The sequence below is a fragment of the Engystomops pustulosus genome, chromosome 2 (assembly GCF_040894005.1).
Source record: "Engystomops pustulosus chromosome 2, aEngPut4.maternal, whole genome shotgun sequence".
NCBI lineage: Eukaryota > Metazoa > Chordata > Amphibia > Anura > Leptodactylidae > Engystomops > Engystomops pustulosus.
In genome coordinates, this window is record NC_092412.1 from 129,680,432 (window position 1) to 129,693,965 (window position 13,534).

General features: G+C 37.3%; 1 protein-coding gene across 3 annotated transcripts in view; it reads right to left on the minus strand.

The window, feature by feature from the left end:
• The window catches only part of USP32 (ubiquitin specific peptidase 32), a 132,291-nt gene that overhangs the window by 59,596 nt on the left and 59,161 nt on the right, over positions 1–13,534 (minus strand). For all 3 annotated transcript variants that reach the window (XM_072136419.1, XM_072136418.1, XM_072136420.1), the window contains 2 exons: positions 4,057–4,118; positions 3,865–3,967 (listed from right to left, as the gene is read on the minus strand). In XM_072136419.1, coding sequence (XP_071992520.1) covers positions 3,865–3,967; positions 4,057–4,118 — 165 coding nt within the window. The remainder of the gene's footprint in view (positions 1–3,864; positions 3,968–4,056; positions 4,119–13,534) is intronic.

Here is a 13,534-nt window from a genome sequence, read left to right on the forward strand (position 1 = left end):
TGGTTTCCTGGTCTTTATATTTTGGATGTCCCTGGATATGACCATAAACTCCTGACTATGGTCTGTCAGATTGCTCTGGCATAAATAGCTTGTCTTGTACTGTAGGGGGGAGGGACAGGAGGCAAAGAGCACTACAGACAGAGGCACTTCCTGACCAACAGCAGCGTGTATATGAGACTGAGTCATCTAAGTCATCTCATGACTCTCATCTGTCTCTCTCTTTTTCTATTTGTCAGATACTAGTAGGTTAAATGTGAAGAGCAGCAAAACCCTGGACCCTAATAATCTAAACACATTGTCAGCACACTGCATTTCATAGTACAGAGGAATGCCGTTTCTGCTTAGAGAAACACTCTGGGACTCTCCCACACACTGGAATTTTACACTGACCCGACACAGTTATAGGACCAAAAACAGCTGTAAAAATGAGTAAGATTGCAAAGTAAGGGATTAAATATTATATTTACTGTGTAAACATTACTAGGGGATACAACTTTCATGGGCAAACTGCTTTTAAGTCGTAAGTAACTAAAAAGCAACTTTCTCCATTTCCCATTGCCATTTTTTACTATACAAATTTAAGGACAAAACCTTGTTTAAAAGAAGTTAAAGGGAATAGGGGGTGGCAGAAATTTTGTATTGTGAACTTATTAACACTAAGAAATTTGGATATCCATTTAAGATATGATAGCTCCCCCTCTCTGCTGTTTTTTTTTTTGTTTTTTTTTTAACTTTCCCTTTGTACAATAAAGTCAGGCAGAAGCAGCACACTCCAATGTTATAACATTGATGACACCAATGATCATGACTTTAGGGTAAAGTATATCATACAGTTCCTATTGAAACAGATGTTACATTAAACCATTGCTTCTAAACCTATGGTGCCAAGGATCCTGTCTGTGCTTTATAATGTCTTTTTAAATGCGCTTCTGGCAGCATTTAAGATTCTGTCTGCTGCCTTTGCACATTTTCATGTCAGAAGATAAGGATTTGATAGCCATATAATACATTAATGACATTAAATGTTTACCACATGATACCATTTCAAAGTACTAATAAAGCAACCTTTCCATGATCCATATCTACATTTTCAACTTAAAAATTCATGTTTAATAAAATGTCTGCAGTGCTTCACTTTATTAAAGGGGTATTTTAAGTAATTGAAAATATCCTCTGGGTGTTATTGCATAGTATTGTCCAACAGTTAAGTAGTGAATGAAATGAGCAGCTACAACAGCAGTACCAGATGGGGGGATACAAAGGACCCTCACTCTTGTAATCAGAGGGTAGTCTAATGGTCTTTTTCTCCATGTTTTCCTACAAGAACCTTAATGTGGCTCACATACTTATTGCTATAAGATTACATTAATATTGGATGTTTTTCTTTAATACAATGTCAAGAAAAAAAATCTATTTAGTAAAGGACATTTCTATGTTTTGTAAGCAGAAGCCTGAGGGGATAGGCTTAAAGGGAGTCTTAAATCTCCTTTTAGTACTATTTTCAGTTTACAGCACGTTATGGAGAAACGCACTACAATTTCAAAACTGCCCTCATTTATATTGCGTGCACCATTTCTGAGAAATTCCAATTTTAACCCATAGATTATTGGGGCAACAAGGTCATATCCTAAATACAAGAACCATGGTTATTTCTGCCTGGACCTCCCTCAATAGGAGATTTAAGTTGAATAGCAGTGCATCAGGTGCTTAAAGAAAATTTACCATCAAGCAGCTACTATCAAACATGATAAACTAGTGGCACCTACAGTGACTGTGGTAATCTTCTTAATCGTCTTCCTTATCCATGACCTCCTTTACTTCTAAAATCAACTTTTAAAATGATGCTAATGATTCTGAGCAGCTCAGGTGGGTGTTTTCAGAGCCGCTCGGTGATGTCTTTTCAATGGTTGTTACAATGAGCAGAGCAGGGGCAGTGTGAGACATGTTCTACTCATTGTAAAAACGAGTGAAAAGACATCATGGTGGAAACAACCCCCAAGAGCCCCTCAGACTCATTAGCATAATTTTAAGTTGATTTAAGAAGGAAGGAGGCCATGGATAACAAATATAAGAACTCTACTACAGTCATTGTGTCTGGATCTATGAGTGTCCCTGGTTTATCCACACTTGTTTTTGATGGTAGGTTTTTTTTTTTTTTCAAGCTCCAGTTTACACACATATAGTACTTGCATTCTTGTTACCTTCATGTGACCAGAAAAGAAGCATTTTAAGAGTATCCTTTATGTTTCATGTTGCTCAGTATTAGATAGTCTAATACTGGGGGGCTGGTGATGTTGCACATTTCAAACCAATTACAGCAGAAAGAAAAACTGTTAAACCAATCCATCACAACACATTTTCACTTGCCCATTGCATAGGAAACATCATTCCTCTCATTAGGTCTCATTATTTACCATTTTAATTAAAGGAAACCCAATACTACAGATCTACCTATTAATGTAAGGATAGCCCTTTTTAGGGCTAATCCTTTACTCCCATCAATCTTTTCTAATCTTTAATCAGGGTAATATGCACATTTTCTAAAGAGGGTACTGGGGAGTGGAGAAGCCAGAGCTGAAGCTACGCCGCACAGCAACCCCATGCCCCAGTAGCCTATTTGATCCTCCTTCCCAGACACCTTCAGGGCACAGCCACAAGGAGCTGCGTGCACTGGTCCCTGAAGCCGGAGTTCTGCACATGGAGCCGAGATCACGCAGCAGCTGGCCTGTGTTCTGTACATTCGCAGAACTCAGGCTTTGTGGACGAGTGCACGCAGCTCCTTGTAGAAGATGTCTGGTAGGAGGATCAAAGAGGCTACTGGGGTGTGGAGTAGCCACGCAGCGTAGCCTCAGCTCCGGCTACTCCACTCCACAGTAGCCTCTTTAGAAAATTTGCATATTACTCTGCTTAAAGATAAGAAAAGATAGCCCTAAAAAGGGCTATCCTTACGTACGTTAGATGCTTGCACCACCGCATCAACCTTAATAGGTAGATCGGTAGTGGTAGGTTTCCTCTAAAGGAAACTTACCACTTCAAAATGGTCATTCTGACCTAAACATACATTTACCTTGGGGTATGTAAGCTGATGCTGGAGGTGGTCTTGTTAAGGCATATAAATCTGCAGTTTTGCGAAAAAAAAATCTATGTTTATACTAATCAAATTACCCTATTCAGCGCACCTGTGCCCCTGACACATGACGCTCGGCGCTTGGTCGCGATCATAAGAATGCATGCGCCTTGCATGTGTGAAACTGCTCCCTCCACCCTCCCTCCCGAGAGCCGGTGAAGTCACCAAGCTCTCGGAAAGCACTGGCGCATGCGCACTGTATCTTAATTTCGCAGGGCCGCCATACAAAGCGGATGGCCGTGCGAAATTAAGATTTTTGGGTGAAACTGCAGATTTATCCGCCTTAACAAGACCACCTCTAGCATCAGCTTACATACCCAAAGGCAAAGGTATGTTTAGGTCTGAATGACCATTTTGAAGTGGTAGGTTTCCTGTAAGTACTACAAGATGCTCATTTATTATGCAATGAGAGAGATTCATTTGTGGAGTTCATTTTCAGTGTAATGTATATCACTAGTTAAAAATGTACTTAACATCACAAAATCGGAAAGACATGCAATAGTGCAAGAACATGCATCAAGTATTTTATTAAGGGAATAGTGTCCAAATAATTTAAACGGACAAGTAAAAAGTCATTCTGATTGGGATTACACACTATATATTAGTCATTTGGCTTTCATTCATATATGAATCTTAATTTTAGAACCGACTTTGCATGCTTTATAATTTCCGTAAGTGCTTTCCCATCACAAACTAACTGTTATATTTTATCAGGTAACCAAACAATAGTTACTTACATATTTGACATATTCCTTCCACTGCTGCCACCACTGCATAGATATAAGAAACCAATTGTGCCCAACTTGAAGGCCATGTCGACTTTCTCTTTCCAACCACCCCCTGCAGAATTTAAAAAAATATTTGAAAATTTTTTTTGGCTATAAAATACTGGTTGTTATAATCCATACAAAAAGTATGAACTACAGTACCTAATGATCTGTCCTTCTTCTTCTGGAGTGGCTGGTCTTAAACCCAGAACTATATGGCAAACCTAAAAAAAAAAAAATAGAAAAATAGATAAAGTAATACTGTCCACATTATGATATACATATATACATATACATATACATATACATATATACATATATATATATACATATATACACATATATACACACACACACACACACACCTCTCTCTATCTATATCTCTATATATATCTATACAAAAGTAAAGTCCTAGCAGCACAGCTAGTATCCAGATGAAATCAAAAAATTGTAACAATGTGCAAAGCTGTTCATAGAACCAGGCAAAAGATCCTCCAAATAATAAACGATGAAAAGGCAGCACACAAAAATATTAAAGTGAAAAAGGGTGGTTTTTTAATCCATAATAGGCGACGTTTCGGCTCTTACAAACATGAGCCACCCTTTTTCACTTTAATTTTTTTCTGTGTGCTGCCTTTTCATCGTATATATATATATATCTTTCTATATCTATCTATATCCATCTATAGTGCCATTATTACATTAAAACCTCACCCACCTGGTCGGAAAAGCAAGTACTTTTTTTAAACAGATTCTCAGGGAGCTTATCATAACTGCTGTCTACAGGATTCCTGCAGATGTTTGGGCATTGGCTAAGTACTTTGATGGTAGAACAGGAACTTAAAAGGGGATTTTCTCGCCAATTTAATAGACTACGTTGAGTTAGTCTGATTGCTGGGGATATTGAGGGAATTGAGGTTTGGTAAGACAATTTTTCAAGTGATGGCTCTACCCAAGTCTACTGAACAGCCAGAGATGCACTTGGATAAGACAATAATGGAGCATAGCTCAATTCCCACTAATGGTATTAGGTGGAACCCCCATCGTGTTTGCATCATAACATCATTATTTACAATATGTAATAAGAAAACATTAAATCCTACATTAAAAAAACACACTTGTAATTTTTTTTTCATTATTCATTACAGTGAATATGCTGTAATACATTAGTAATGCAGTATATTATTGCAGTATATTACACTGAACAAGTTATCAAATAATCACTTGCTCATGTCCCACTCTGGGAAAAAATAAAACCGTTAAAAAAGGTTTTTAAAAAGTGCAATTAAAAAAAAATGAGTATAAAATAAGAATAAAAGCCCCGATGCTCCATTTCATATAAGAATAAAATGCAACATAAAAAGTGAAACTCACCAAAAAAACATTAAATATTGGAGTATCACCAGGTCTGTAACAACCCGTAAAATAAAATAAAATTGTCTGTGAACCCGTACAGTGAATGCCTTGAAAAAAGCACAAAAATTATTATATTTTCACCTCATAAAAACAGGATAAAAGTGATCAAAAAGTACCATTTAGACCGACATGATCTAAAAAAAGTACAGCTTGTCCCACAAAATACAAGCTCTAAAACAGCTGTGTAAACAAAAAAAGAAAAAGTTTATGCTCATTAATACATGGTGATGCAAAAGTGAATTTCTCACAAAATGTGTTCTATTTTCTGCAAAACCACCATAAAAAGCTATATAAATGGGCATTGCCATAATCATGGTGACCCATACAATAAAGATAACATATTAAAAAAAAAAAAGCCTAAACCAGAATTAATGATTTTTTTTTTTGCCACCACCAAGAAAGAGTTAATAAAATCTTGTTAATTAAATGGAATTCATCTCACAGAAAAAGAAAAATCTCCCATATGTCCAAATAACAAAAAAAAACAAAAAAACCAGAGAGCTCATTATTTAAAGAAGCACATAGCAGAACGTCAAGAATTGACCTGAACATTCAGGCACCAATGACCATAGGTCACAATGTGGTTAAACATGGAGGAGACTGGATAAAGATGATGTACATGGAGGCAAAAATAATGATATAGCGGAAAATGTACCACACAACGGTACATACTTTACACTCCAGTAAAGTATGTAACACATCCAAGTATGGTCAGTGTTGTGGTGAGATGCCATCTCAGTGGAGCAATGTGTAGTGATGGCAGTTACACACATTACTATGGTAACAGAGCAGGACAGCAGAGCATGAGAGGGAGGAGCTGTTACTGAGAACTGAAGGCTCATAGGAAATGTCGTTTCCAGTGGCGGTCATCTTGGAAAAAACTGCCTACTTTACAAAGCCCATAAAATTTTGTTAATCAAAAAAAGCAAACAATTTAAGCTCAATTTTGTGATTAATGACATTGAGTTTTACGGTATTCATATATTTATAGTATTATGGGTTTTAGTATCAAACATTCATATTCCTGGAATACATCATTAAAAGAGCTACAGCTTCCTCTGCTAGCTGCTATTGCAGCTGAGCCTATTTCATGTGCACACCAAATATACACAGACACATAGCCCCATCTCTGCATATTGGAGAAGATTTGAGAGCTAGCATAATTCAAGGTTACAAATCATAGAAAATGCTGTTTAAAGACCTTTCAAAGTGACTTTTCACTGTCAAGTGTGTGTTCTCTGAAGCCCTGGAGGAAAATGTCATTTTGCATTAAGTTCAACATGATATTTAGAGTTTCAGGAAAGCATAAGTGAAAGACTTAGAATGCTGCACATTTTACATCCCATGCCCCATGCTTTGCTCTGTAACGGTCCCCACTTTTTAGAGTACAGCCCGGTACTGCTTATAACGCTAAGCATCTGCCAGAACAGGGTGCTAGGATTCATCTTCTGCAGGCATCACTAAGGTTTCTCTGGGTAGCTGTAGAATCTCTTATTTATTGTGATGAGTCAATTATACAGCCTCAAGAGAAATCCAAGTACAGATGACCATAAAGAATTTTGTAGGAACTCAATGCATACATAAAATAAGAACAAACAAAACCAAGTAAAACCGATTATGCATTCTTTTACCTTTGGATGACTAACTGCAACAACTGTGTGTAGAGGGTTAGTCAACATGACAGTGGCCCACTGAACTGTGATAGAAGCATATATATCTACTGTACAAGGTGCAAAAAAAATGAGATTTTATATACAGTTTCATACTCCCGACTAGAACTTTAAAAGTGGATATTTAAGGGGAGATTCTACTCTTTAAAATAACAGCAGAACTGTTTTTGAAGGTGCCATAATTTAAAAGATATAAGGTCAAAATTACGGTAACATTCTAATTCTACTGTAATTTTAAGCAAAAACTGTCAGCAGCCGGGTTTGACCACAGCAACTAACAGGTTAATTGCCGCGATCGACCGTGGTAGTTTCCAGCCGGTGTCAGCTGTATAATGACCTTGAACCCTCTCCATACACCCTTTCATGACCGTGTACATTTATGTTGGGTGAATATCATAAAAGTCTATTTTTTATTGTTTTTAGTTTATTGTCTGCTTGTTCTATAAATAAAAAACAATTAATAAATAATATCCCATCATGAATTAAAGTCTCACATTTCATGTAAAAATGTTGATAAGAAAAGTTTTTCCAAAGATATGAAGAGGAGAACAGAAAATCTGACCTTAATATTCAGCTACCAACGCTGCTTGGTCATGAAAGAGTTAACACCACAATTCACTCTCAATACTTCTATCATCTTTGAATATATAGAAGATGTCATTGTGTGCTTTTTTTTTTGTATAAAAAAATCCAATATGTGTGCATCTCCCCAGCGTTTCTTCTAAAAAAAAAATGCTAAAAGACAAATGGATTGTAAATGGAGTTACGTAAGGTTTTTTCACAAAGATTTAAGGTTGTGAAACCTGGCTTTAATGGTAAAAACCTCATCATTCCTTAGATATGTTTTTTATCTCTATTAAAGAGATTCCCAATTTTTTTATAAATATATGCAAAACATATCAACCAAAAACTACTACTAACCTGAAGTATAACATGTTATGGGAAAAAACTAATCTTGAAACCACCTCGGTAACTTTTCTAAAGTTATTACTGGAGAAAGTAACAAGACCGTTTTGAAACATAGAGCTAGGTCATGGAGACAAATGTGATAGGTAACTCAAGACTTTTTTTTCAAAAAATATGTGCTAAATTTGTGCCAAAAAAAAAAAAAGTTTGATAAATTTGCCCTACTATGTCTGTCAATACAACACTGGTGTTTTGTTAACGATATACAAAAGTAACCACCTCAAGGAAGTTAAGAGTGTTTTTATAACCAATGCTACAGCATTATGTAATATGGCCAATAAAAAACATTTCCCACAGGAACATTTCAACAACAGAAAATACTACACATAATAGTTGTTTGTTCCTTCCTAGAGGCATGCATGCATTCTGCAAGAAGAAAATGCCAAGAACTTTGAGCTAAACTAATATGGAGCCAAAAGCACTCAAATGCATTACGGGGTAAGTAAGTAAAAGACTAGTGTCTTACCCATTTCCTGCAGTTGCCTCCCGGACTCCACAACACACGTTTAGCCCTAAAGAAGCTTTGGGTGAAACGCGCGTTGGGGAGTCCGGGAGGCAACCTCAGACTGCAGGAAATGGGTAAGACACTAGTCTTTTACTTACAAGCTCAGTGTTCAGGCGCATGTCTCATATTCACCCTTACTGTGAATTTTTTGGAGGCTATACTATTTTGTGGATGTGCCCTTTGAGGAACAGAGCAACATACCCTGTAACGCATTTGAGTGCTTTTGTCCGATCGGACCTATTTTTGGATATCCTCTGTTACATTGATCATTATACGATGATACATTTGTGAGCTGTTTTATATATTGACTAAAGTTTATATATTTTTGGTTTTATTAAAGAACGTTGTAACACCTTTTTTTGTGGTAGTACACTCGCTATGGTGGAGTAGTTCTATACTTTGAGAGTGGAAGGCTATATGCAGAGTCCCTAACCTCAGCAATATGAAGATAAGGCATTTAATATGGAGCCAAGTTGAATGGATGGGAAGGTGCATCTTTAAAGGAAGAAACTAAAAACCCTAACTATCTGTCATAGCACCAAGATCTTAAATAATATTAATGTCAGAAAGTTGTCTGGTTTCTCAATCTCCCTGAAAGAATTTTGCATAGTTAAAAAGATAATTGAATAGAATATAATAAGTGTGGACCAAAAAGGGCAATTTTCACCACTTACTCTACTAATTCGATCTTGTTTTCTGTCATTTGTTTAATTGAAATGACAAAGGGTGCGCGACTGATCGACTTGGGCTCTTATTTCAGACGGTCTCTGGCTTTAGAACTTTTCAGTAGGATATAATGAGATGACCGATTAACCAATGACCAAAACACAGCTGCTATTTCATGTGGCTGCTTTACATAACAGCATAAAGTTTACCTGTTTTCAAGACTGTAAGGGTGATAGGATTTAATGCCTGGCACTGGCACAAGTTCAACGACATGAATAAGAGCTTTCATCATATGCAAATATTAAATTTTCTATATAATGAAGGATACTTGGCATAATGTATATGCAGTCTGTAGGCAGCATAATATAGAAACAGGTTATATAGAACAGAACATCTACCACCAGTATGAAGGGTTGTAAACCAAGAACACTAACCTACTGGTATGTGCCCCCTCAGGCAGGATCTGCTCTTCTTTAAGCTTATGTCCTGGTTTAAAAAAAAAAAGTTTTTAAAAATTACGCAAATGAGTTTGAGGGGCTCAAGGCTCAATTGACACCCATGCAACCTTGAGCCCCTCAAGCTCATTTGCATAATTTTAAAGCCTTTTTGTCTTAAAAACAAGGGCCTAGAAAGATTAAGGAAGAGTGGATCCTGCCAAAGGGAGCACACACCAGTATGTGAGTGTTCTAGTTTTACAATCCTTCATCCTGGTGATAGATGTCCTTTAAGCTTAACTTGTCATTTATACATTAAGTATTTCAGGAATAATCCCAATTCATATTTATATGGGTCATTCAAATAGAAGCTAATATGCAATTAGTTATTTAAAAATGTGACAGGTTCTCTTTTCACCTTGAGCACATGGCCTCAATTATTGGAATATAGAATATAGTGATTTCCTAATTAACTTAAGAAAACTTAGCAGAGATTATATATGGATTCAGCAACTTTACTACTTGAACATGGCAAACAACCCAATAAGTCATTAAACTTTTTGGAAAACCCCTTCAAAACTTAATTAACCTTCACGCAAAACAGATCGCTAAATCACTAAAGCATTGTATGTGGCAGATTACCATAGCCTGCAATAGAAGGTGGGGCAATCCATCAATAATGCAGTATATAAGATCACAATCAGACGGGCAGAAATGAAAGTGTCTAGTAAAACATATCTACTCCCAGTCATGGTATTTGGAAAACTACAGAGCTTTATTTAGGCTTCCTCTGCCAGACATTTAACATGACAACTTCATTTTTTTAAATTACTATTAACTTGAGGGAACACATCTTAATAATCTGTTGTCAACAGTAAGGCCTCTTCCACACTAGCGTTTCGTTTCACGTCAGGGTGCAATGCGTGAAAAACTGACGTTTTTGGCTGCGTTTTTGTTCCATTTTGCCTTGGAGTAATTAGCGTTTTTGCGTTTTTCACGCGCGTGTTGTTAGCGTTTTTTTTGCGTTTTCGGCGCATTTTTCACGCGCGAGTCAATGGGAGACTCGAGCATTTTTCAAAGGGACCATGGTTTGGGATTAAAATGTGTTATTTAATTGAAAAATAATGTCTTCTGATAAGTTGCAAACATCTGCGATCTATTCTTCACTGTTCCCCGTGTATATTATCTCCCGACAAGTTAGCAGATGTGAAGAACAGTGAAGAATAGAATAAAACCAGTGAACACAGTGAAAACAGTGACCACAGGATCATTTAAGAGAAAAACACAGTGCAGAACACAGTGCAGAATAGATTACAGATGTTCGGCACATCTGCTTACTTGTCGGGAGATACGCGCGGAACGGTGCGGCCAAAATAGAATGTGAAGAACAATATATATGTGTGAAGAACACATTGCAGATGTATTCAAACATCTGCAATTTGTTCTTCACACACATATATATTGTTCTTCACATGCTATTTTGGCCGCACCGTTCCGCGCGTATCTCCCGACAAGTAAGCAGATGTGCCGAACATCTGTAATCTATTCTGCACTGTGTTCTGCACTGTGTTTTTCTCTTAAATGATCCTGTGTTCACTGTGTTCACTGTGTTCACTGGTTTTATTCTATTCTTCACTGTTCTTCACTGTGTTTTTTTAATTAAATGATCGTTCGCGAGCAGGGGAAATACTGTTATTCTGGTCACCTAGCAACCCTTACGTTTAAAACGCATTGCACTCGCATTGCACTTGCAATGATTGCGAGTGCAATGCGTTCTTGATGCATCTCCATAGACTTGAATGGGGCGTGAAAAACGCGCGTGACTCGCAAAAATAGAGCATGCTGCGATTTTGACGCGCGTGCAAACGAACGCAAGCACGCGCGTGCAAAACAACGCTAATGAAGAAAGACCCATTGAATACAATGGGACAGAGTGCAATGCAAGTTCTGCGCGTCAAATGCACGCGCAGAACTCGCGCGTGAAAAACGCCAGTGTAGAAGGGGCTTAAGTCTATACGATCAAAGCGGATATGGTTATTCAAGTGACTAATATTTGGTCAAATGCACTGGTTCTCCCATGCAATGGCAAAAATAAAAACATCTCCTTACATAGAATAATATTCACCCTGCCCCAACTATGCTGACCTATTACTTTATTAATACATTATATTAAGTAACTGAAATGTTTTACCATGCCCTTTAAGAAATGTCCCCCTTTACCCAATGGGATAGCAATGATACTTTATAATAAATTGGCATTATGTCAAAACTCACCAATGACAACAGACTCCCATCAAATATCCTAAGAATTTGATAGGGTATCCCAGCACTTTCTATATATAACCGTACAAAAACGAAACATTGGAGACGTGCTTCCACTGTCCTGGCCTTAAATGGAAAAAAACATCCCCATTGCCCATGTACCAATTTAGAAGCACAAGACAGGGATGCCCACTATTCCTTTTACTATTCAAAACTTTATTAGATTCCCACTTGCATTATATAGATTCAAAGAATCCCCATGTGAAACGAGTAGACTGGGGCAAAGTCCTTTACAGATGACATCCTGCTAGCCATATAGGACCTGTGATAATCTTGTCTTGCAATTTTAAGTGATGTCAAATTGGATTGTGAACTCTCTGGATAGCTTGCACAGCCCAAATAGGCTAATGCGTTACCTATTTGGAGGAACATGACATATAATCAGTAACTGGCAGTAGACAAGAATTCTACGTAAAACATCAGAAAAAAAAGTGTTACCAAACTGTAAAACACCCCACTGCCGTGAAAGGGATTCTGGGTCACGCGACTACCCAGATTAAAAAAAAAAAAAAGATACCATGTTTATTGTACAGGCAGAACCCTACTTAAGAACACCCTACTTACAGGCGACCCCTAGTTACAAACTGCCCCCTGGATGTTGGCAATTTACTGTACTTTAGGTTACAATAAACGGCTCTAACAATTATCAAAGGTGTCTGCAATTAAGTTTTGTTAATCCTGGTTCTTATGACAATCCAACCTTTTTAAAATCCAATTGTTACAGAGACCAAAAAATGTTTGCCTGGGGTTACAATTATAAAATATACAGTTTCGATTTACATACAAATTCCACTTAAGAACAAACCTACTGAAAATATCTCATACGTAACCCATGGACTGCCTGTACATATTCGCAGTCATTGCTATTGTGATTATTTCAGTCACAAAAAGAACGCACCAATTATTTACATTGGTTTTTTTATTCAAGTTGAAAAAATTATTGAAAAAATTTATGCCATTAAAACATACCAACATATTGATCAACTCCTGTCCCCACTCCTTTCATTGCCTAATATGCCGTATACCAAGTTCACTTAGCTCCAGTGAAAAGAAACCCAAAGCTGATCTCTACAGAGGTTATTCAGGAGCATTGGTGGAGCCAAGTATAAAAGGTTTATTATTTTTACAGCACCATATAAAAAGATGCTTTCGAAATGGACTGTCCCTTATGTCCCATCTCGTCAGCAATTTCTGCCCAAACTATGTAATATATTTGAAACAGACTAGCTAGAAATCTCCATATTGAAGGTAGATAAAAATTGAAAGGTAATGCTTAACAATTAATCTACCATCAGAAACTGCTATGTGAACACAGTGTGGTACCAGGAACGACAGCTTGTGGGGGTTGCCCCTGTGGATATTGACTAGACTGGACCAGGAATAGTGGTAGTGGTGGAAACTAGTAAATGAAAGTAGTAACATTTTATTATACAACATGCTTGGGCTGGGGTTGGGGGATGCATAACCCCCAAGGATGAGATGATGATTTCATTTTGTCTTAATTATATTGTTTCCCTCCCCACCACCATCCGCTCCCCCCAGAATTGGATTTTACGATCTTGTAAAGGCGTCAATTTTCCCGCCTATACTTTATGGATCTGGACCTTTAAGCTGAATGAGGACCTCACTACTGGCTGGAGAGAACCAAAGCTGTCAATTGC